Source organism: Amblyomma mixtum, chromosome 8 (genome assembly GCF_055824585.1).
Source record: "Amblyomma mixtum isolate Tamu chromosome 8, ASM5582458v1, whole genome shotgun sequence".
Taxonomy (NCBI): domain Eukaryota; kingdom Metazoa; phylum Arthropoda; class Arachnida; order Ixodida; family Ixodidae; genus Amblyomma; species Amblyomma mixtum.
This window is the reverse complement of record NC_143019.1, coordinates 136,434,494-136,459,944: the sequence shown is the minus strand read 5'-3', so window position 1 is coordinate 136,459,944 and position 25,451 is coordinate 136,434,494. Positions and strand designations below refer to the sequence as shown.

Here is a 25,451-nt window from a genome sequence, read left to right as displayed (position 1 = left end):
GCCGCTCGGGGACACCTGGCGGCAATATGACGAGGCTGTGCATGCTTTCAAGCCGCAGCAAATGGTGTGTCCTGCGTTCAGAATTTGTTCTTCTATCAGACACCGAACCCGCGTTGTGAAAAAATAACTAGTACTAGCAGTCACGAACATATTTAGACAAACATAGTGAGACTAGAGACCAAAACAGCAAGTACAGCTCGATACAAGCAAATTTCAGATGGGAAACAAAATGCCCAGCTTGTTCGGAGAAAAAAAAAGTTGTTCATGCACAAAGCATCGCATCTGCTAGGTATCAATAAAGTGACACGTTTTCAAGAGACCGCTTGGCTAAGCCACCATACCTTGGCTTCTCATTCTAGGCAGTCTTCTTTTCGGCACTGCTATAGTGTCATCGAAATGAAGAGTCATGTATACATGTAAAGCAGAAATCCTGCCACCTGGGCCAATGTTGAAATAGGCTGCCTTGCTGGAAGAAGACAAAAAAGACCCATTACATATAGACACTTATTTATTTATTTATTTATTACAATACCCTCAGGGCCCGCAGGGCGTTATAGAGGGGGTGGGCGAAAAAAGGAAAAAAATACATAGTAAAAAGTACAGGCAAAAGGCAAAAAACCATGATGCAGACGCTTGTTCGATGATATGCTTGGTGATAAGTGGCTTGAAAGATGCAGGCGATATGGTGTGGGAGGTGGTTCCACTCAGTGCTAGTCTTTGGTAAGAAAGAATTAAAAAGCACATTCGTTTTACAATTCGGGATGGAAACTTTATGCGGATGATCAACACGTGATGACACGTATGATGGTATAGAAAAAAAAAATCGTGTTTTAGTGTTTCGTTATGAAAGAAAATGCTTTGGAAAATGTTGTAGTGCGTGGTTCATCATACGCGCGCGTTTATGAGAGCGCGTTTATGAGCGCGCGTTCCTGCGTAGGAGCAGGCAAGTTGCGCGCGCGTTCCTGCGAAGGAGCAGGCAAGTTGCGCGCGCGTTCATGCGAAGGAGCAGGCAAGTTGCGCGTGCGTTCCTGCCAAGGAGCAGGCAAGTTGCGCGCGCGTTCATGCGAAGGAGCAGGCAAGTTGCGCGCGCGTTCATGCGAAGGAGCAGGCAAGTTGCGCGCGCGTGCTTGCGAAGTAGCAGGCAAGTTGCGCGCGCGTTCCTGCGAAGGAGCAGGCAAGTTGCGCGCGCGTTCGTGCGAAGGAGCAGGCAAGTTTGCAGGGGCGAAGCGGCGTTTATTTCCGCATGTTCGTCGCTGCGTGGCTGGCCGAGGTAAGCCCGCGCGTAGACTGCAGCGCACGCCTTTTATTCGTTTTGGCGCGCCTGCGCATTAGCGACGGTGGCGATAGCCGGACACCACATCCCTCCCCTTTTATATTGACTACTTTAACAAGCTAAACTCCAGCTTGATATCTGTCCGGTGGTCTACGGTCTCTGGTCGGGTGGCGTCTTGCACCTGCCGTCTGGAACTCTTGCGAAACGGCAGGACCACTGGTGGCAGGGGCGGAGGAACGGTAAACGATCAAAGGGTCGGACTGCCCCACAACAACAACAGGGACCCAGTTTGGTCTGCCTCGATAATTGCGAGCCATTACTTGGTCGCCGACTGCTATGTCACGATCACGACGTGGGCGAGCCACGGATTGCTTGAACTGATTATATGCAACCCTTCCTTCCACCGCTGGCTTGACAACATCGAGTCGATTTCGCAGCCGTCGTCCTAGTAGCAAGCTTGCTGGTGACAGTTGTTGTCGCATGGGGCGAGTTGCGATAGGTAAGCAAAAACTTGTGAAGTCTCAGATGTAATGTGTCCGCTCCGCTAGACTTACGAAGAGCGTTTTTAAGTGTCTGAATAAAACGCTCTGCAAGCCCGTTTCAGCTGGGATGATACGGTGCAGTAAGCACGTGACGACAGCCCAATTCTTTCACAAAAAGTTTGAACTCTTTGGAAGTAAACTGCGGGCCGTTATCAGTGACCATGGTTTCTGGGAAACCAAGCCGTGCAAACAGCTCTCTCAGTTTTGTCAACTGTAGCGTCCGACGTAGTCGAGCGCATAACAAACACTTCCGGCCACTTGGAATGCGCGTCCACGACTGCAAGAAGTTTGTTCGCCTGGTTTTCTCCCAGGTCGACGCCCAAAGAAAAACTGCAAACACTCGATGGATTTTTTGAATATTGCTGCGCGACGCACAGAGCACATTCATCACGTACCATATCTTAGAAATCAAGAAAACATTGCACACAAAGGCACGTGAAGATTGACAGCTGCCTTCCTTGCCACGCGTCCGCTTTCTCTCTTGCCTTTAACGTCTCTTCGTTCCAGTGTGTGCTGGGATCGCGATAACTTTTTAGGGGCACCCCAAAGTACCGCATCGGCAAGTCAGTCCATTGCAGTCGAGAAAAAAAATCTGGTGAAACATCCCATTCCCTATGCCAATATCCGGAGCTTTTTTCCCAATTTACCTGACATCCAGTTTGGTCGCAAAACTTTTCGACCACATCCGTAGCTTCACGAATGCTGTCTCTGTTTGTGCGAAATACCGCTGTCGTCCGCGTATGCAAGGATTTTCACTTCGGCTGCCTGAAGCTTGAATCCAGAAATGCAGTCACTGTTAAAAATGGCCAAGCACAACGGCTCAAGATATACTGCAAAAAGCAGGGGAGAGAGCGGGCATCCTTGTCTCACCGACGAGCGTACTATGAGGCTGTTGGTAAGTTTGCCGTTAACTATAATTCGCGTCGTACAATTTGCGTAAGCCATTTTTACCCCTTCTACTATTACGCTACCCAGGTTGGCATGCTCTAGAATGGAGAAAAGAATGTGATGAGAAACACGGTCGAAAGCTTTTGCTAAATCTAGCTGCACCATAGCTACTTGACTGCCAAGCGCGTCAACGCATTCTAATACGCTTCGTGCAACATGTATATTTGCGGCAATGCTGCGACCTTTGATGCCACAGGTTTGATGCGGCCCAACTAACTTGGCGATTACACTTTGCAATCTGCTGGCTAAAATCTTCATGAACACCTTGTAATCCACATTTGTGAGGCTGATTGGTCTATAGGACCCCACCAACATACGTGTCTCCGTGTCATCGGTCTTGGGAATTAAAACAATGTGGGAGGTAGTAAAAGACAATGGAACTTAATTATTTTCATAAGCTCCCCGCAGGGAAGCGTCTGCTATATGCAGACGTTGGTGAGTGGCGACACCACGGGGTTAACTCGAGCATCCGCAGGGACATCCCCGCAGGGGGAGGATGGTGAGCATGCGTCACCACGGACCCGAGCATCCGCTCTTAGCCGTGCGTGGCATCGCCGTGTCCGGGGAAAAGGGGATCCTGGTGGTTGAGCCGATGCCGAGCGTTTGGACCCTTAAGGCCCCTCGGCGGAGGCAACACACCACTTTGGCCCCAGCTTCCTGTAGACGGCACCTCCGGCCTGACCCGACCGGGGGAAATCGGCAGTCGCCTTTTCCTGTCCTCCCCTCTATCTTTCACTTTCCTATCTCTTTCTCACAACTCTCCTGTCTCCTCCTATTTTCTTTGTTTTTTCCTCTTTTTCCTGGCGGCGAGGGTTAACCGTGTGTGACCAACTGCCCTGAGTTGAGTCATATTAGGTTATAGTTAAGGTGTACAGCTGACGTGGGCAGGGCTTGCTTGCGAGTTCCTGTCGCGTCCCCTCGTTGGGCTCCATGGTGGGTGGCTGGCACCATGGCCGAACAACACATATTTTTCATGGCTCCCCTTTTTCCAAACCAGATCGCCCTCACAAAAGAGGGCGGAACGAAGCAACCGCAGAGTTTTTCCAAAAACCAAAATCATTTCCAAGGTTCCACGTTCTTCATTGTGAAGAAACGGAAAAAAGCGCAAGAACGATGTTCCCTTTCTTAGTGTCAAAAAGTCTAACTGATGCCTTGGGTCCCGGGTACAAACTCTCTAAAATGCCTAGTGGTGACCTGCTCCTTGAACTCAGAGACATTGCCCAATATACGAAACTTTCCAACCTAGTATCCATCGGGGAAATCCCTGTATCAATCACAGCACACCGATCTCTCAACACCGTCCGTGGTGTGATATCTGAATCAGATTTCATTCACTTGACCGAGGAAGAAATGCTTGATGGCCTCAGAGAACAGAATGTCGTAAGTGCATATCGAATCAAAATAAGGAAAGACAACAAAGAGATACCTACAAAGCACTTAGTACTGACTTTCAACTCGAGCACACTCCCAGAATCCATAGAAGCAGGCTACCTCAAAATAAATGTCAGGCATTACATCCCAAATCCACGCCGGTGTTTCAAATGCCAAAGGTACGGTCATGGGTCTCAAAGCTGCCGTGGCTGCGAAACTTGCGCTAAATGTGCCTCAAAAGAACATGCTTCCGACAACGAACTTTGCTGATGTGGTGCGCAGGGGCGGCACAGCACACAGCACTCCGGCTTCTGCCCAGGCCACTTCCACCGAGCCTATGGCAGGGCCATTCGCGCCCCAGGCAGGGACAGCGAACGCTGCTCTGCCATCTCCAAAGCAGGGAGCGCCGGCTCACGGGTCGGCAACCCGCAGGACTTCCCCCGTCGGGGGAGGCCCGACACCAACACGTCCGCGGCTTCGCGGTCCTCCAGCACCTCTGGTGAGGTCCCACGAAACACAAAAAGCGCTAATAGACGTCTAAAAAAAGTCTCGGAAAAAAAAGCTTGACATCTAGAAGAAGTTTCATCTAAGCAGTGTTTTAGACTTAGACGTTTACTAGCCCTCTATTAGCTCTGCTAACGCTACGCTTGTATACGGCTAGAAAACTTCCGAGGTAGAACTTTTCTAGAATTTTTTTAGACGTTCCTTTTTTTTCCGTAATGGGTGCCTGTAATATCTTACGCATTTCAAGACTGATTTTTAGTGCTGCCTTTAAACCCTCTAAATCTTTAAAAATGTTACAGTTCATTTTTCTGGTATACACTCAAAAATGAACTCAAAGCTGATTTGCAATGACCCGAACAATAAGCCCACATTACAAGGGATGTATGGCTGTAGTAATGAGCCATAAATGCATGTGCTAGCACGCTTTTCAGTCACTGCGTTACTCTTTATTGAATCCAGTGCATACAACCACACAATAAAAGAAAGGGACCAGGAAATTAATGTTAGAAGCCATGGAGGAGGTAGCTTCACTGGTTTGGCTGACATTACAATGGTAAGCACTTGGATGGCGGGAAAGTGTCGAGCAGCAACCAATTGTTAAATCAAAAATTCATTTGGCCCCAGGCCTTGTTCACAACGGATGCGTTAATGATCAAGTTGCTGTGATGTGGATGGCACTGAAGAGCTCGCTGGGTGTTTCAAACATCGCTTTTCTTGCAAGGAGGATACCAACTAGACAGTAACAAGGGGAAGTCAAATCCAGCTCTGTTCAGCAGCCTGCAGAAGTGAAAAATTAATATTAGAGTAACCAAAAGCACAGTCAGTCAGGTGCATGTAGAATGGCCAATGAGGAGTCAGAAGCAAGTAAGACCAGGAAATGGCAAGGAGTGACAGCACAGGCAATAAAATAAGCCAACCAAAAACATATATGCAAATGATGTCATTGCAAGCGGCATTTCAGCAGAGTGCTACGGCTCACCATAAACTCAAGAAGTCAATCACTGTGGAGGCCTTTAACAGAAGCAAAATTCAAACAGCGTGCATGGACACTGAAAGCCAAGCAGTCAATAGCAAGTGCACTGCCTTACTGTGATGCACACTGTACTCATAGAACCTCCTAAGCTGCATCTTGCAAACAGGCTTTCTCTTACCTGCAAGATGTGGCTGAATCAAAAGTGGTTGATGTTTGACATCTTGCACCGTCGCATAAAAACATAGCAGAGATGCTGCTGTCCTGGTAATGCCTGCATCACTTCAGTATACACCAGAGATGTGTTAAATCTTGGACCTTAACTTGACAGCCACACAGGGCACATCTGAAAGATAAGACAAGTAAAAGTGCATGTGTATAAGGTTCCTAACACTGCATTGCCAAAGAAGCCCTTTCTAATCTGTACGCAGCGGTGGCTCAGAGGTTATGGTGCTCGGCTGCTGACCCGAAAGACGCGGGTTCGATCCCGGCCGCGGCGGCTGAATTTCTTTGGAGGAGAAATTCTAGAGGCCCGTGTACTGTGCGATGTCAGTGCACGTTAAAGAACCCCAGGTGGTCGAAATTTCCGGAGCCCTCCACTGCGGCGTCTCTCATAGCCTTAGTCGCTTTGAGACGTTAAACCCCATAAACCAAACCAATCTGTACGATGAAGCTCAAACAGTGGGCAAGAGATTACTTACACCACTGCACAAGAAGCATTAGTCCAGGTTCCCACCTCAGAACTGAAACAATCTTCAGGCCAAGTCGTCTGAACAACCAAGTACAAGGTGCTGCGATTAATTTGCGTGAAACTAGACCAGATCCTTGCTCCTCCGGCCAACAGTTGAGGTTCTAAAGGACAAACAAATAATGGGGCTTGTGGAATGAACATTAGCAAACAGCCCAGACCTATACAAGAAATCATGAAGTGAAAGAAAGGGTGTCAGCTGCAAAGTGTGCTTACCAAAACTTGAGAAGTTGAGCAGGCAAGGAGGTCCCCTGAAAACCACTGTTGAACAGCCTGTACCCAAAACGAAATGTACACAGTGAAGTAGGGACAACGCCAGCTGTGCACGGTGCAATGGTTTTCCAAAAAATAAAAGCTGCCATGCCTGCAAAGAGCCGTAGTACTTCACTGCACTGTCAAACAGCCTGCACACATACAGAGCAGCACCACTGAGTAAACTACCTTTGTGCCGGGGCTCTCAATCGCAATGAAATAAAAGCTTGACGCAGTTAAGGTAACCAACGCCTTTTTAACGCGAGTTTCACTGACGGCAATCACAGCAAGGAGAATTGGAGCACACAGGTGGCCAGATGAGAGTCCTTGGCAAGAATAAAACCGTGTAGGAAAAAATTCGCGTCTTACCAACGTACGCTTAAACAAAGCTGGTTGGTTTGAAGCTTTGTCACGTTCACCTTGTCATCGCCTTGGTAAAGAAAGCAACTCGCATGCGAGAACAGCCTAGCTGTATCCACTTAACAAAAGCTCAAATACATGCAAATGCCCTGTTTTAATATATTCAACGCTGCACTTTGGTATGTAAAACACTGGCTGATACTGTTTTTGTGTTTTGTAAACCAAAGGTTAAATCAGGCGCATTAGTGGCTTAGCCGGCAAAGCCGACGCTTTCACCACAGAAGAGAAATGGAAGGTTACTTACTTTTGCGGAAAACCAGGCTCACATCTCAGTGCAACACTGGTAGTAAATGATACCGCAGAAAAAGGGGAAAAATGCAAACTGCAGCGGCGTGCCAACCAGCGCGGAAAAAAGTGCGCAGCGAAACGTACTACAACGTGCGCAGCATCCGCTTCGCGCGCGTAGCTATCGCTAGCCTCTGCAACGCCAAATGACCAAATGAAGTACTAAATTTCTAAACGTAAAAATAAACAAATCATCAAAGAACCAAAAAACAAATTGAATCTAATACTTTCATGTAAAACTAAGCACTTGAAGCTTCCATTTTTTTCTGCTTTAAACGGTTAAAACCACTTTGGCAAACTATCCTGCATCGCCACCGTGCGGAGCGACACTAAGTAGCAAGCTGCGGCGTGACTCAAGAAAGATTGCCTCCAAGATACGCCGCCATAGAGAAAGATATTGGTAAAGAGCGGACACTCGGCGAAATCTGGCCCCAGGAAATGACGCGCAATCCTCCTCCTCCACTAGATAATCTTCCAACTCCAGGATGGCGCCACCAGTCTCTAAACGCGCGCGCGCGCGCGGGCGGGTAGCCGGCGCAGCGGCTCAGACCCATCCGAGTGGCAGACAACGGAGCGTCGTGGGGGCTGTTTTGTGCGCGTGAAAGCGTGCGGCGTATTTGTTCGTGCGGGCAGACCGCAATTTTTTTCGTCTCTCTTGCCCTTCGACGCAGAACTCCTCCTGTTTATGACGGCGGCAAGGTGAGAAATGTTTTTTTGTGGAAGTACGCTGTATTGCATGCAATTTAGGCGGCCGCGCCGGCCGCCGTTGCCTGTCTGCAGTTCGTGAAGCGGCGCGCTCGCTCTGTGGCCAGCCGGCTGTTGTTCACGGCATTCTTGCAGTTTGTGACAACGTCAAGGAAGGAATGTTTTGTTTTTGCAAAAGTACGCTACATTTCAAGCACTTTATGCAAAATTACGCTGCATTTCGAGCACTCTAGCTTGGTACGCCGGCGCAGTTGTGAAGGGCGCGCGCACGCTGTGTCATGCTACGCCGTGGCGGGAGCGGCGGGAGGAATGATGCTGCATGATGCAGCCTCGCCGGTCGGTGCGTAGAAACAACAAAAAAAAAACCTGCCCACGGCCCGTGGCCCGACGCGCTGTGCCTAGCGGTTAGTTTTGCTTGGTTTCGCGCTTTCTCGGGACGTCACATTATTGTATGGCCCCCGACAATATGTAACTTCTTATGGGTGACATTTGTCAGTGTAAGGTGAAAATGTACTTTTTTGAAAGTGGGCGAACGGCGAAGACGACCGTTCCCGCGCAGCAAGTACGGGACCGTAGTTTTCAAGACTGGTGGAAAAAAAAGATGACGCACGAAAAGCTCAAACCTTACTCTTGTAGTACGTATGTATGTATGTAGTACGTGTGAAAGAGTCCGTTATCTGCGCTCGTGGAAACGCACATTTCGCCCGTGCATTGACAACACAGGGATGCGCTTTTGAAAACCGGCAAAAAAAGGCAACGCGTCGGGCTTTCTAAACTCTAAAGAGCTTGAAAACCAAGAACTGTTGCGCCGATAGTTTAATTTTCTATGCTTCCTAAAACATACGTTGCACCCGTGTATTTCTCAGTGCTCCTAACACATTGTGTACTTCTGGTTCGTAGTCCGTGTTGTGGCCGTCTTTGTACGAAATATTCTCGAACAAACCGCGTACTCTGCTGTCCACCTAGGTTTTAGAAGGTAGACAATAACGTCGGGGAATGTAGAAATGCTTGCAAAAAGCTGATTGGTATCTGCCGTGTAGTACGGTATGTGTATTGTACTTTGCGCAACGACGTTCAGCACGCGAGTTTCGCAAAAACATGTTTACTCCGCTCGTAATTTCGTTCCCTCGCCGCTTTCGCACCTTTTCACTGTTTACAGAGTTACAATATAAGGTGACTGAGAATGACCGTACTTGCGAATTTTTCAGGTGATGCCACCCGTCGGCAACACCTGCTGTGTGCCGTGGTGCCGCAACAGGATCACCTTGAGCAGGAGGCCAGGAACCATCTTCCGCATCCCATGGCTTTGTTTATGTTGCACAAAATAAATGTTCTCATTTCACTCAAAGCCTGGTGTCTTTTGTGGAGTGCTAATATTTGGCAAAGGCTGTGATGCAGCTGCGTTCATGGCTGGTCAAAAGCACTCGAAATCTATTTAATTATACGCTGCCAACGGCGCAGCGGGGCGCGGCGTATGCTAACATTCAAACCGCGCGCCCCTGAAACCGGAACCGGAAGTCGTCCCTGGCAGTGAGGCGCAGCGCATGCAGCCATTCAAACTGCGCGCGTTGAAACCGAAACCGGATGTTATGAGACTCCACCCGCTTGGTGCGCTGCAGTCAAATGGGCCGCTGGGCCCTATGGGAGTGTCCGCTCTTTACCAATATCTTTCTCTATGACGCCGCCACGAAAAGATAGCGCGCGGGTGATCTGCGCGATAAACCGCGCGAGCGAGCTCGGCGAAGGCAGCGTGCGCTGCGCCTGTCAATCCGCATGCTGCCGCCAGCTAGCCGAGGCGTAACAGAGGCGTTCGCAACATGCAGCAAATTTTTTCACTCGCGTAACTACCGTCGGCTTTCAGGGCCATTATATGTTACGTAAATCCTTTCTTACGAGTGGCGGGTTAGCTGCACTCGATGTGGAACGTGATTCGGGCTCCGTAGGAGAAACCGCGCTTTCTGTGTTCGAATAAAAAGAGCGGTCTTTGCACCGGCGCGCCTGCTCTTCGAAACGTCAAGCAGGAGAGCCATCTAATTTATGTGCAGTGATTTACAGCATGTTTAATCCACGGTGGCAACTCTCTGCTGATTGCTGGCGCATCTCCTTGACGTGGTCTCAAGTTCCACGTGTTAGAATCAAGTCTAGAAAACATCTGACTACAGATGTTTCACAGAAGTTTCACAGCAAACGTCCGACTGCAGATGTTTAAGAGACGTCGCAGAGGAAACTTCTTCTTGTCGACATCTATGAGACGTTTGAACACAGCGCAAGACGTTTGTAGTCATTTGAAGCTGTTCCGAGACGTTCGTAAGACGTTTTGTGTTTCGTGGGGTGATGGATACAACTCCCACCCCGCCCGCTTTGCAGCGGCGGACCGGCTCTCTCGAGCGAAGAAAAGATAGAACCCCGGTAACGGGCCCAGAACAGTAAATTTCTTCCGTTCCATTCCCACCCAAAAAAACAAACATGACATTTGTGGTTCAATGGAACTGTAGAGGAATGTTGAGGAACTACAGTGATATAACTCATATTCTAGGGTCAGTGATGCCTCTAGCTCTGTCTCCAGAAGACCAATCTTGGTCCACAACATTAAAATATCTTAAAACAGTAAGACATGATGGTGGGCTAGTCGGTTCATGGTTAAAGCGAAACAAAACTGCGCGAAGAAGACGGGACAAAAGAAAGGCACGAATACACACACACAAAGCGCAGACTTCCAACTGACTTTATTTTGTAAGAGCAGGGTGCTTATAAAGGCAATCACAGCAAACTAGGAGACAAGCAGAAGCAACGTGCGAACGGCAATGACAAAGTCATCAATACCACGTGTGATTACGACGCATGAAAAGTTCGAATGTGACCATCTAAGAAATTGATTTCTTGACATGAAAGAGATAAAGAAGGGGCGCTAACACACTTATCACCCCTTTTAGAAATGAAATAGGCCTCGATAATTTCTCTTTCTAAAACCGAAAGAGAAATTATCGAGGCCTATTTCATTTCTAAAAGGGGTGATTAGTGTGTTAGCGCCCCTTCTTTATCTCTTTCATGTCAAGAAATCAATTTCTTAGATGGTCACATTCGAACTTTTCATGCGTCACACCGTAAAACAGCGCGCTTACACGGGACGAAGAAAGAAGACACGCACACACACAGCGCTGATGAGATACCGCTGTCATGCGGCGCATCTTATGTGGGCCAAAGTGGACGCTGCATAAACGACCGTCTACGAGAGCACGCCATTAACATCCGCACGGGATACGGCAGCACGCTGGCAAAACACGTATCTGCCTGTCATTGCACACCTAACCTTGGACGAAGCCAGATTTTGACGCGGTACAATCATCAGCACAAACGTGAACTATATGAAGCATTCATCATAGACAGGAAAGGCGCGTCATGCGTTAGCACTCCATCGATGGCACTGACAAGAAAAGAGATTAAATATCTTGAATAACCTTTGACGACATGATGCGACAGGAGGATATCTCCTCGCCTTCCTTTGGTTGTTTTTTGTTTTCCTTTCCGGTATTTATTGCGAGCAATGCAATAAACCATGCAGTTGTAAGTTCAGCGCTGTGTGTGTGCGTGTCTTCTTTCTTCGTCCCGTGTAAGCGCGCTGTTTTACGGTGTGATCATGTACCAACTGGCCCGGCAACTATCCTTAATGCAGTTAATTTTCATGCGTCGTAATCACACGTGGTATTGTTGACTTTGTCATTGCCGTTCGCACGTTGCTTCTGCTTGTCTCCTAGTTTGCTGTGATTGCCTTTATAAGCACCCTGCTTTTACAAAATAAAGTCAGTTGGAAGTCTGCGCTTTGTGTGTGTGTATTCGTGCCTTTCTTTTGTCCCGTCTTCTTCGCGCAGTTTTGTTTCGCACTAATCTTAAAACATTATACAACTTTTAGGCGTGATCGCGAATATGCAAATAGACTCTCGGGAGGCGTCGCAATCATCATCCAAAGCGGCATCCCGGCTCAAGAAATCAAACTGAAAACAAAACTTGAGGCGGTTGCGGTTAGCGTCATCAGCTACAAAACCATAACAATATGTTCTGTACATCTTCCCCCACACATCACACTAACATGCCAAGATCTAGAAGGCCTGATTGATGAACTGCCGGAGCCATTTCTGGTTGTTGGCGATTTTAACGCTCACTCTCCGTTTTGGGGAAGCGAACGCTGTGACTCTAGAGGCCAAACAATCGAAGATTTTATACTTTCGAATAATGTCTGTCTTTTAAATACGGGAAAAGCCACATATTGCTGTCCAAGCTCAGCAAAAATGAGCTCTCTCGATTTAGCTTTCGCATCACCATTACTTTTTGACGATTTTAAATGGGACGTTTTAAATGACCCCATGGGCAGCGATCACTTACCTACCGTCATCAGGCTCTCATCGTCCACTCCAATCATCCCCACAAGGCCACGGCGCTGGAAAATGCAGCTCGCCGACTGGTCACTTTTTACAAAAAGTGCCACTCTGGAAAAGGAATTTTGTGACGACCTTAGCACAGATGAAATTAATGAGAAGTTTACTGAATGCATAATATCGGCCGCAACACTCGCTATACCACAAACAACAGGACTTGCACAAAAGAAACACAGTGTGGTGGACAAAAGAATGCACATTAGCAAAAAAACAACAAAACAAAGCCTGGAGCACTCTGCGTCGATATCCCACTACAGAGAACTTACTTACCTTTAAGAAGGCAAAAGCCAGAGCGCGGTATGTGCGAAGAAATGCAGAAAAAACCTCTTGGCAGAAATATGTCTCCTCAATAAACAGCTCAACAACATCAAAAGAAAATGTGGGAAAAAGTTCGTAAATTTACTGGTGACCATACCCCTTTCACACTTCTTCTCTTGACAGCACCCGGGACACAAACATCTTTAGAAGAACAGGCCAACATATTGGGCGAGCATTTTGCTGAGATCTCAAGCTCATCCAATTACTGAAACACATTTCAGAAACACAAAGGAATAGCTGAAAAACAAAAATTGCCGTCTGGAGCAGGTGTACATGAGGATTACAACCAGCTTCTCACACTACAAGAATTAAATAAGGTATTATCTTCTGGAAAAAAGACAGCACCAGGACCAGACAACGTGCATTACGCTATGCTTGCCCATCTCTCCGAGGCTGCTGTAGAGGCACTGTTAAAATTCTTTAATAAAATCTGGATAACTGGAAATATACCTGACGAGTGTAAAAAAGCAGTCATAATACCTTTTCTCAAAGCCGGAAAACCACCAACAAGTCCTAGCAGTTACAGACCAATAGCCCTCACCAGCTGCATTGCTAAATCTTTCGAAAGTGTAATAAACATTAGATTGACCTTCATACTTGAATATCGGCAACTATTAGATACACACCAATGTGGGTTTAAGAAAGCATGCTCGACCACAGATCACCTTGTCCGCCTAGAAAACACCATCCGGGAAGCGTTCATCCACAAGCAGCACTGTATTGGGGTCTTCTTCGACTTGGAGAAGCCCTACGATACCACGTGGAAGTTCGGCATGCTCCGTGACCTAGCGGAGCTAGGTATCAGCGGCAGGATGTTGAACTGCTTGAATGACTTCCTGGCTAACCGCACATTCCGAGTCCGCCTAGGAGCAACTCTCTATGACTTTCACCCAAGAGAACGGCGTACCCCAGGGGTGTATTCTAAGCACGACACTCTTCATAGTAAAAATGAATTCCTTAGCTAAAGCAATACCCGAGTCCATAATGTATTCAATTTATGTAGATGACCTACAAATAGCATGCACATCCTCCAGCATATCAACCTGTGAGACAAATACAAATCACACTAAATAAACTAGGTGCTTGGGCAGACAGAAATGGATTTAAATTTTCTCCTCAAAAAACAGTAGCTGTTCTTTTTTCATTGCGACGAGGCCTACAGGTCGATCCCAGTCTATACCTAAATCACACTGCGCTCCCAATTAAACAAGAACACAAATTTTTAGGCCTAACTTTCGACAAGAAACTGACATTTCTACCACACATTAACAACCTTAAAAAGAAAGCTTCTCAAGCCCTCAATGTCTTAAAAGTGATCTCACGGAAGCGGTGGGGGTCCGATAGAGCAGGCCTTTTACAAATATATCGCTCTCTGGTGCGCTCCAAGCTGGACTACGGGTGCATAATATATGGTTCGGCAAGAGCATCCTACTTAAAAAGATTAGACTCCATTCATAATCTCCGCGCAGGGAGGCGTCTGCAGCAAGCAGACGTTGGTGAGTGGCGACACCACGGGGTTTACCCGAGCATCCGCAGGGACATCCCCGCAGGGGGATGATGGTGAACAATGCGTCACCACGGGCCCGAGCATCCGCGCTTAGCCGTGCGTGGCATCGCCGTGTCCGGGGAAAAGGGGATCCTGGTGGTTGAGCCGATGCCGAGCGTTTGGACCCTTAAGGCCCCTCGGCGGAGGCAACACACCACTTTGGCCCCAGCTTCCTGTAGACGGCACCTCCGGCCTGACCCGACCAGGGGAAATCGGCAGTCGCCTTTTCCTGTCCTCCCCTCTATCTTTCACTTTCCTATCTCTTTCTTACAACTCTCCTGTCTCCTCCTATTTTCTTTGTTTTTTCCTCTTTTTCCTGGCGGCGAGGGTTAACCGTGTGTGACCAACTGCCCTGAGTTGAGTCATATTAGGTTATAGTTAAGGTGTACAGCTGACGTGGGCAGGGCTTGCTTGCGAGTTCCTGTCGCGCCCCCTTGTTGGACTCCATGGTGGGTGGCTGGCACCATGACCGAAAAACTAAATTTTTTATGGCTCCCCCCCTTTCCAAACCAGATCGCTCTCTTAAAAGAGGGCGGAACGAGGCAACAGACTTTTTTTCGAAAAAGAAACCGACATTCACAAAGACATTGACAAAGCAAGCCCGAATAATATCCCCATTTCTTGTAACTATATTGCCGCAACGCATTACTGGCGCCGCCTAGTAGTCGCGCTCAGGAGGCTGGCGCGCGCTCTTCTTCGCCCGTGAGCTCGCTCGCTAGTCGGTTAGCCGGCCGGGCCGTTTCCGCTGGCGCTTGGACGTTGTGGCAAATACAAACCTGCCTACCTGCTTCTGTGACATTTTGGTGGAGGTGCTGGGTACATCCCATGTCCGAAGAGCTTTTGGGTGCCTCCGAAGCCCAGCTACACACCGTGGACACACCTGTGCACAAGGCCAGCCGCCGCTTGAGAGGCTTAGCACCCGAGTGTGGTCCCCTTCTTTCCTTACCGCGAACCATGACGACTACAGAGGCAAGCCAGCCCGTTCACCTTCCAGTAAGTGCCCAGCCGCTTTTCTTCCATGCTCCGCGTATGCCCACGCCGTTCCATGGCGACAAATTTGAGGATGTTGAGGACTGGTTGACCAACTACGACCGGGTCGCTGCGTTTAATGCGTGGGACGAGGAGCGAAAGTTGCGGAACATTTATTTTTCACTTGAAGACGCCGCCAAGATGTGGTTCGAAAACCACGAGGCTTCCATCACCACCTGGCAAGATTGCCGGCAAAAGCTGCTCAGCACATTCGGCAACGACGCAAGAAAAGAGATGGCTGAACTGGCTCTACAGTCCCGAGCGCAGCGGCTCAATGAGAGCGTCGCCATGTTTGTAGAAGAAATGACTCGGCTTTTCAACCGCGCGGATCCGTCCATGTCGGAGACAAAGAAGGTGCGCCATCTTATGCGTGGCGTTAAAGAACAGATCTTTGTCGGCCTTGTACGTGACCCTCCATGTACTGTGGCTGATTTTAAGAAGGAGGCGACAAGTATGGAGCGTGCCCTACAACAGCGATTTGTGCAATTTGATCGTTCTGCGAACATCACTGCTGTGGACTTCCGCTTGCCGATGAACGGCAACGAGAGTGGCGCCCTTCGCGAGCTTGTCCGAAGCATCGTACGTGAAGAACTGCAAAAGATGCCCTTTCTCGAGCAACACCCGCGTGTTGGCGGCATCTCGGATGTTATACGTGAAGAGCTCCGGCAAGCAGTGCCATCAATGCCATCCCCCCAGCCGCCTGCGCCGCACGTCATGTCCTACAGCGACGCGTTGCGTACCCCTGCGCCAGCACCGCCGGCACCCTACAGGCCCGCTCCTCTCGTCCGTCCTGCACCCCGACGTCCAGCTCCGGCTGATGCGCCCGACACTCGACCGCCCGTTCGCAAAGCACACGTGTGGCGTACGCCGAACAATCTACCGCTGTGCTTCCACTGCGGCGAAGCCGGACACGTACTGCGCCACTGTCCATACGGTCAGATGGGCTTGCGCGGATTCTCACCGGATGCCCCTCGGCCGCGCTATGGTGAACGACCTCGGGACATCGACCAGTACCTCAGCGCCAACGTCCCACCTGCGTCCCCACCGCGACGCCAGTCCAGGTCGCCATCGCCGCGACAGTTTTCCCCCAACCGGCGTACTTCCTTCAGGCAGTCCCCAAGTCCGCGCCGGGAAAACTGAGGTCGGCGACTCTCGGAGGTAGAGCCGCCGTCGATGAGCACTACGACCAAGATCCTCCATTCGCCGATTCGATCAAACATTCCGACCTCCGACCCCCCACACCGACCAGCAGTCCGACCACTTTCCGACGATCGCCGCAGTTTTCCTCCGACGCCCCCAATCGACGCACCGAACGACCAACGAGTCCGACGACCTCCCGACGATCACAGAAGCTTACCTTCGACGCCGCACTTCGACGCACTGAACGACCCGTCAGTCCGACGATCCGTGATACGGCGCACTTCGTCGACGGTGAGCTTCTTTCCGCTGAGATACCGATCGCCGTTGACAACCACCATACGACTGCCCTTGTAGATACGGGCGCTGATTTTTGCGTTATGAGTCGTGGCCTTGCTACAATCCTACGCAAAGTCCTGACTCCTTGGCACGGCGCGCCGATAAGGACAGCCGGAGGGCATGTGTTCACGCCGCTAGGAGTGTGCTCTGCCCGAGTCGAGATTCGCCACGTAACTTTCTCTTGTTGCTTTGCTGTGCTGGCGGAGTGCTCCAAGGACCTGATCCTCGGTCTTGATTTTCTTCGAGAAAACGGCGCAATCATCGACCTCCGTGACCTCATGGTGACTTTTTCGACCCAGCGCGCAGTTTCCGACGACTGCACAGCAGACAGACCAGTTTTCCGGGTATGCGATGACCATGTCACACTACCTCCACGCACCAGCATGTTTGTTACAGTGCACTGCGACAACCCTCCCGCCCTTCAAAGCCTCGCGGAAATTAATGTGAATTTATTGTTGAGCCTACAAGTCTGCGTCGCTCGTGGGGTCCTTTCCTTGAGTAATAACCGAACTGAACTGCTTTTAACGAACTTTAGCTCCGAATACCGCCATTTACCGCAAGGGGCAGCCATCGCCTACTTTGATGAAGTCGGCGAGCCCTCAGCCCACTGCGCCCTATCGTTGCTCAACAAGAACCCTCCCGAGAGCACTGCCCATACAGTTCGAACTGACGTGAATCCTGCTTTGCCTTTTGACCGGAAACGCCGCCTTCAAGCAATTCTTGACTCTTACCATGACTGCTTTGCTGTCACGAACAAGGTGGGACAGACGTCAGTAGCAAAGCATCGCATTATAGTTGACCCCACCGAACGCCCTATTCGCCAACACCCCTACCGAGTGTCGACTAAGGAACGCGAGACTATTCGGGCGCAAGTTGATGAAATGCTTCGCGATGATGTGATCCAACCGTCCACAAGCCCATGGGCCTCACCTGTTGTGCTGGTCGCTAAAAAGGATGGAACACTCAGATTCTGCGTCGACTACAGGCGGCTCAACAAAATTACAAAAAAAGACGTCTACCCACTGCCTCGAATCGACGACTCGTTCGACCGACTCCGCCATGCCCGATACTTTTCATCGCTCGACCTACGCAGTGGCTATTGGCAGATCGAAGTCGATGAACGTGATCGTGAAAAGACGGCGTTCATTACTCCTGACGGCCTCTACGAATTTAAGGTGCTTCCCTTTGGTTTGTGCTCCGCCCCCGCGACCTTCCAAAGAATGATGGACACTGTCCTAGCCGGCCTCAAATGGCAGACGTGCCTCGTCTACCTTGACGACGTCGTCATTTTCTCTGCGACTTACGACGAGCATCTCAAGCGCTTGACGGCCGTCCTAAATGCCATCCGCGCGGCCGGCCTCTCACTAAAACCGAAAAAATGCCACTTTGCATTCCAACAGCTGAAGTTTCTGGGCCATGTCGTCAGCGCTGAGGGTATTAGCCCTGATCCAGAGAAGACGGCTGCCGTAGCTGCTTTCCCGACTCCTACTGATAAAAGTTCTGTTCGACGGTTTTTGGGCCTCTGTGCCTATTACAGACGCTTTGTCCATGACTTCTCCCGGATAGCCGAACCACTGACTCGTCTAACAAAGGACGACCAACCTTTCATCTGGGCCGACGAGCAGCAAAGGGCTTTCGAGGAGCTTCGCACACGCCTCCAAACAACGCCCATACTTGGCCACTTCGACGAGGAGGCGGATACAGCATTGCATACCGACGCCAGTAACGTTGGCCTCGGAGCAGTTCTCGTTCAGTGGCAAGATGGCGCTGAGCGGGTCATTGCTTACGCCAGTCGCACCCTCTCTCGTGCCGAAGCGAATTATTCTACTACTGAAAAGGAGTGCCTTGCAATTGTCTGGGCGGTGACAAAATTTCGGCCGTATTTGTATGGTCGGCCGTTTAGAGTGGTCAGTGATCACCACTCTCTCTGCTGGCTAGCCAACCTTAAAGATCCTTCTGGCCGCTTAGCCCGCTGGAATCTCCGCTTGCAGGAGTTCGACGTCACTATTGTGTACAAGTCCGGCAAGAAACACAGTGACGCTGACTGTCTATCCCGAGCCCCTATCCCGTGTTCTTCACCTGAAACAGATGACTCCGTTTTTCTCGGCGCTCTCACGACGCCTGATCTCGCTCAACAACAGCGAGATGACACCGAACTGCGGCCCCTCATCGATTACCTCGAGGGAGCCGCCTCATCGCCACCTCGCCTTTTTACGCGTGGCCTGTCGTCGTTCTGCTTGCGGGACGGCGTCCTTTACAAGAAAAACTACGCTTCCACATACACTCAGTACCTGCTGGTGGTCCCAACGCCGCTGCGTCCCGACGTTTTGCAGGCATGCCACGACGAGCTTTCTGCCGGCCATCTCGGTTTCTCACGGACCTTGGGTCGCGTACGACAAAAATACTACTGGCCCAAGCTTGCTGCTATTGTCCAGCGCTATGTTAAGACGTGCCGTGATTGCCAACGTCGGAAGACGCCGCCTGTCAAGCCGGCCGGTCTGCTGCAGCCTATTGGTCCTCCTCGAGTACCCTTTCACCAAGTCGGTATGGACTTGCTCGGGCCGTTTCCTACGTCATCTTTGGGCAACCGCTACATTATAGTCGCCACTGATTACCTCACCCGTTATTGTGAAACCAAAGCTCTTCCCAGCGGCACTTCTACTGATATTGCGAACTTTTTCATCTTTAACCTAGTCCTCCGTCATGGTGCCCCTGCGGTCGTTTTAACTGACAGAGGCACTGCATTTACTTCAGCTCTCACCCAGGAAGTTATGCGGCTCAGTGGCACTTGTCATCGCAGAACAACAGCTTACCATCCACAGACGAATGGCCTTACTGAGCGACTGAATAAGACCATCGCCGATATGCTTTCAATGTACGTCGACGAAGACCATAAGAACTGGGACCATGTACTACCGTATGCAACATTTGCGTATAATACCGCAGTCCAGGAAACGACCCGCTTCACCCCGTTTCGTTTGGTGTACGGTCGCGAAGCCGTTACCATGCTGGATGCAATGTTACTGCCCGATGTCGCCCTTCCATCAGTTGCCGGCGCTGACCAATTCGTCCAGCACGCTGAGGCCGCCCGTCAGCTTGCTCGAACGAGACTCCGGACGCAGCAGGTTAAAGACGCTCAACGCTATAACCTTCGTCACCGGGAGGTAATTTACAACCCTGGCGATAAAGTCTGGGTGTGGGTTCCTGTTCGCCAGCGGGGTCGCTCTGAGAAGCTTCTGCGCCGCTACTTCGGCCCGTACGAAGTGCTGCGCAAACTCAGCGACGTCACCTACGAAGTGATTCCGCAAGGTACTGTTCGTATGTCCCGACGACAAACACAATCGGAAGTCGTACACGTTGCCAGGATGAAGCCCTTCCACGCCCGCTAGGTCAAGCCTACGGTTCTGCTTGACCTCGCCACGCAGCATCGGGACGATGCTTTTTCCACCGGGAGGGGCAATGCCGCAACGCATTACTGGCGCCGCCTAGTAGTCGCGCTCAGGAGGCTGGCGCGCGCTCTTCTTCGCCCGTGAGCTCGCTCGCTAGTCGGTTAGCCGGCCGGGCCGTTTCCGCTGGCGCTTGGACGTTGTGGCAAATACAAACCTGCCTACCTGCTTCTGTGACAATATGTTTAACAGATACCTTAGGGCCTGGCTACAAGGTATCAAAAATGGCGAGTGGCGACCTACTCCTCGAACTGCGTGAGAGCATCCAATGCTCGAAACTCTCAAACATTGCTTCTATAGGGGACATCTCTGTCTCCGTGACTCCCCACCGATCTCTTAACACAGTTAAAGGCGTTATCTCAGAGGCTGACTTCATCCATCTAACAGAAACCGAAATGCTTGAAGGATTTTCTGATCAAAATGTAATTGACGTGCACAGTATCAAAATCTGCAAGGACAACAAAGAAATAGACACCAAACACATGGTCCTTACGTTTAACACCAGCAGTTTGCCCGAAACGATCGATGTTGGATACCTGAAAATCACTGTCAGACACTACATACCGAATCCCCGCCGCTGTTTCAACTGTCAGAAGTTTGGTCATGGCTCACAGAGTTGCCGCGGCCGTAAAAATTGTGCGAAATGTGCTTCGAAGGACCACCCATCTGAGGAATGTGACGCAGCCCTACGTTGCGCGAACTGTGAAGAGACCACGCTGCATACTCCAGGGCGTGTCCGTCCTGGAAAAAGGAGAAAGAAATCATTACTATAAAGACCAAAGAAAACATTTCATTCAAAGAAGCGAGCAGGCGTTTTGCGCTTACCAATTCATTCTCCTTCACAGGAAAACCCAACTTCGCTGATGTGGTGCGCGGGGGCATAGCACCACACAGCGCTCCGGCACCTGCCGCGGCCACTCCCACCGCGCCTGTGGCAGTGCCATCAACGCCCCAGGCAGACAGCCAAGGCTGCTCTGCCAACTACAAGCCAGGGAGTGCCGGCCCATGGGTCAGCATCCCGCAGGACTTCCCCCCGTCGGGGGAGGCCTGACACCAACACATCCGCACCTCCAGCACCTCTGGTGAGGTGATGGATACAACTACCAGTCCGCCCGCTTTGCAGCGGCGGAATCGCTCCCATGAGCGAAGAAAAGACAGGACCCCGATAACGGGCCCAGAAGACAAGTAAATCCCTTCAGTTCGCATCCAAAAACATAAACATGACTTTCCTACTTCAATGGAACTGTAGAGGATTGCTTAGGAATTACAATGACTTAACACATTTTCTTGGGTCAATGCTTCCTGTAGCTTTGTGTCTTCAGGAAACCAACCTCGGTCCACAACATACAAACATCCTGAGACATTATAAAACATTCCGACGCGATCGCGAGCATGCCAACAGACTCTCAGGAGGCGTCGCAATTGTCACTCAGAGCGGTGTCCCTGCAAAAAAAAAATCAATCTTAACACAAAACTGGAAGCGGTTAGCGTCGTTAGCTACAAAACCATAACGATATGTTCTGTATATGTTCCTCCGCACATGACATTAACAATACAAGATTTAGAAGGCCTGATAAATGAACTACCGGAGCCATTCCTGGTAGTTGCTGATTTTAACGCTCACTCACCGTTCTGGGGAAGCGAACGCTGTGACTCGAGGGTCCAAATAATAGAAGATTTTATCCTCTCAAATAATATCTGTCTTTTAAATACAGGAAAAGCGACATATTGTTGCCCAAGCTTGGGAGGGATGAGCTCCCTCGATCTAGCTTTCTCATCGCCATCTGTTTTTAACGATTTTAAATAGAATGTCATTGACAACCCATATGGCAGTGATCACCTTCCAGTACGAATTAGTTTAACATCTGCACCACAAATCAACTCAACAAAACCGCGACGTTGGAAGCTTCATCTCGCTGACTGGTCACTTTTTAGAGCTAACGCAAATTTAGAAGATATAGTTTTAGAAAACCTCACCATCAATGAGATAAATGAAAAGTTCACAGATTGTATAAGGGCCGCACTGACTGCTATTCCTCAGTCTTCAGGAGTGGTGAGACCGAAACACAGTGTGGTGGACAAAAGACTGCAAAGAAACAAAAAAACAACAAAATAGAGCATGCGGTAAATTTCGCCGGTACCCAACACAGGAGAACTTCCTGAAGTTTAAAAAGGCGAGAGCTCGAAAGTGACACATGGGCTATGCGGGAAGTCAAAGCAGATGGTTATGTTTAATTTGGACAACCTGAGGGTGTGTAACATGCACTGAAATCTGCACATTGCACAGATGCCTTGTGAATTTTGCCTTATCTGAAACAATTGTTAGAAATATAGCATGCTCATTAGGAAAGTGTGCCACAGAAGCCACTGCAACTGTTCACTCACCACATCAGAGTCCAGGTCATGAGTTTGCTGAGGTTGAATTGTTATGAGTACTTTGTCTTGGGATGCCTGCAATGACTCATTGGGCCTGCCACTGGCGGTGTCCTCCATTCCTGTCTCTGTTGCCTGAAATAAATGATTGTTTTTTCACTTGATCAAACAGTGTGGTTTAATGCTCGAAAGTGACACATGGGCTGTGCGGGAAGTCAAAGCAGATGGTTATGTTTAATATGGACCACCTGAGGGTGTGTAACATGCACTGAAATCTGCACATTGCACAGATGCCTTGTGAATTTTGCCTTATCTGAAACAATTGTTAGAAATATAGCATGCTCATTAGGAAAGTGTGCCACAGAAGCCACTGCAACTGTTCACTCACCGCATCAGAGTCCAGGTCATGAGTTTGCTGATGTTGAATTGTTATGAGTTCTTTGTCTTGGGATGCCTGCAATGACTCATTGGGCCTGCCACTGGCGGTGTCCTCTATTCCTGTCTGTTACCTGAAATAAGTGATTGTTTTTTCACTTGATCAAGCAGTGTGGTTTAATGCTCGAAAATGACACATGGGCTATGCCGGAAGTCAAAGCAGATGGTTATGTTTAATATGGACCACCTGAGGGCGTGTAGCATGCACTGAAATCTGCACATTGCACAGATGCCTTGTGAATTTTGCCTTATCTGAAATAATTGTTAGAAATATAGCATGCTCATTAGGAAAGTGCCACAGAAGTCACTGCAGCTGTTCACTCACCACATCAGAGTCCAGGGCATGAGTTTGCTGAGGCTGAATTGTTATGAGTACTTTGTCTTGGGATGCCTGCAATGACTCATTGGGCCTGCCACTGGCGGTGTCCTCTATTCCTGTCTCTGTTACCTGAAATAAATGATTGTTTTTTCACTTGATCACACAGTGTGGTTTAATGCTCGAAAGTGACACATGGGCTATGCGGGAAGTCATAGCAGATGGTTATGTTCAATATGGACCACCTGAGGGTGTGTGACATGCACTGAAATCTGCACATTGCACAGATGCCTTGTGAATTTTGCCTTATCTGAAACAATTGTTAGTCGATCCCGGCCGCGGCGGCTGGAATTTCTTTGGAGGAGAAATTCTAGAGGCTCGTGTACTGTGCGATGTCAGTGCACGTTAAAGAACCCCAGGTGGTCGAAATTTCCGGAGCCCTCCACTACGGCGTCTCTCATAGCCTTAGTCGCTTTGGGACGTTAAACCCCATAAACCATAAACCAAACCGAAACAATTGTTAGAAATATAGCATGCTCATTAGGAAATTGTGCCACAGAAGCCACTGCAGCTGTTCACTCCCCACATCAGAGTCCAGGTCATGAGTTTGCTTAGGCTGAATTGTTATGAGTACTTTGTCTTGGGATGCCTGCAATGACTCATTGGGCCTGCCACTGGCGGTGTCCTCTATTCCTGTCTCTGTTACCTGAAATAAATGATTGTTTTCTTCACTTGATCAAACAGTGTGGTTTAATGTTCGAAAGTGACACATGGGCTATGCGGCAAGTCAAAGCAGATGGTTATGTTTAATATGGACCACCTGAGGGTGTGTAACATGCACTGAAATCTGCACATTGCACAGATGCCTTGTGAATTTTGTCTTATCTGAAAGAATTGTTAGAAATATAGCATGCTCATTAGGAAAGTGTGCCACAGAAGTCACTGCAGCTGTTCACTCACCACATCAGAGTCCAAGGCATGAGTTTGCTGAGGCTGAATTGTTATGAGTACTTTGTCTTGGGATGCCTGCAATGACTCATTGGGCCTGCCACTGGCGGTGTCCTCTATTCCTGTCTCTGTTACCTGAAATAAATGATTGTTTTTTCACTTGATCAAACAGTGTGGTTTAATGCTCGAAAGTGACACATGGGCTATGCGGGAAGTCATAGCAGATGGTTATGTTTAATTTGGACAACCTGAGGGGAGGGTGTGTAACATGCACTGAAATCTGCACATTGCACAGATGCCTTGTGAATTTTGCCTTATCTGAAACAATTGTTAGAAATATAGCATGCTCATTAGGAAAGTGTGCCACAGAAGCCACTGCAACTGTTCACTCACCACATCAGAGTCCAGGTCATGAGTTTGCTGAGGTTGAATTGTTATGAGTACTTTGTCTTGGGATGCCTGCAATGACTCATTGGGCCTGCCACTGGCGGTGTCCTCCATTCCTGTCTCTGTTGCCTGAAATAAATGATTGTTTTTTCACTTGATCAAACAGTGTGGTTTAATGCTCGAAAGTGACACATGGGCTGTGCGGGAAGTCAAAGCAGATGGTTATGTTTAATATGGACCACCTGAGGGTGTGTAACATGCACTGAAATCTGCACATTGCACAGATGCCTTGTGAATTTTGCCTTATCTGAAACAATTGTTAGAAATATAGCATGCTCATTAGGAAAGTGTGCCACAGAAGCCACTGCAACTGTTCACTCACCGCATCAGAGTCCAGGTCATGAGTTTGCTGATGTTGAATTGTTATGAGTTCTTTGTCTTGGGATGCCTGCAATGACTCATTGGGCCTGCCACTGGCGGTGTCCTCTATTCCTGTCTGTTACCTGAAATAAGTGATTGTTTTTTCACTTGATCAAGCAGTGTGGTTTAATGCTCGAAAATGACACATGGGCTATGCCGGAAGTCAAAGCAGATGGTTATGTTTAATATGGACCACCTGAGGGCGTGTAGCATGCACTGAAATCTGCACATTGCACAGATGCCTTGTGAATTTTGCCTTATCTGAAATAATTGTTAGAAATATAGCATGCTCATTAGGAAAGTGCC

General features: G+C 49.2%; 1 protein-coding gene and 1 long non-coding RNA gene across 4 annotated transcripts; one reads left to right on the top strand and one right to left on the bottom strand.

Moving 5' to 3' along the window:
• Window positions 1–23,134, top strand: LOC149334567 (uncharacterized). Its single transcript, XM_089555180.1, has 3 exons — window positions 1–1,270; window positions 4,417–4,633; window positions 21,112–23,134. Exons 1-3 carry the CDS (start codon window positions 1,244–1,246, stop codon window positions 21,315–21,317), a joined length of 450 nt encoding a protein of 149 aa, XP_089411306.1. The 5' UTR covers window positions 1–1,243; the 3' UTR covers window positions 21,318–23,134.
• On the bottom strand, window positions 5,063–6,979 carry LOC149334568 (uncharacterized). Of its 3 annotated transcripts, none has more exons than XR_016284751.1 (4): window positions 6,573–6,979; window positions 6,310–6,460; window positions 5,790–5,954; window positions 5,063–5,415 (listed from the first exon to the last, which is right to left on the bottom strand). It is a non-coding gene; the product is annotated as an uncharacterized LOC149334568 (long non-coding RNA). The 3 variants fall into 3 exon arrangements; XR_016284752.1 differs by having other exon boundaries at window positions 6,345–6,460; XR_016284753.1 differs by lacking the exon at window positions 6,310–6,460.
• Window positions 23,135–25,451: the final 2,317 nt, after the last annotated feature.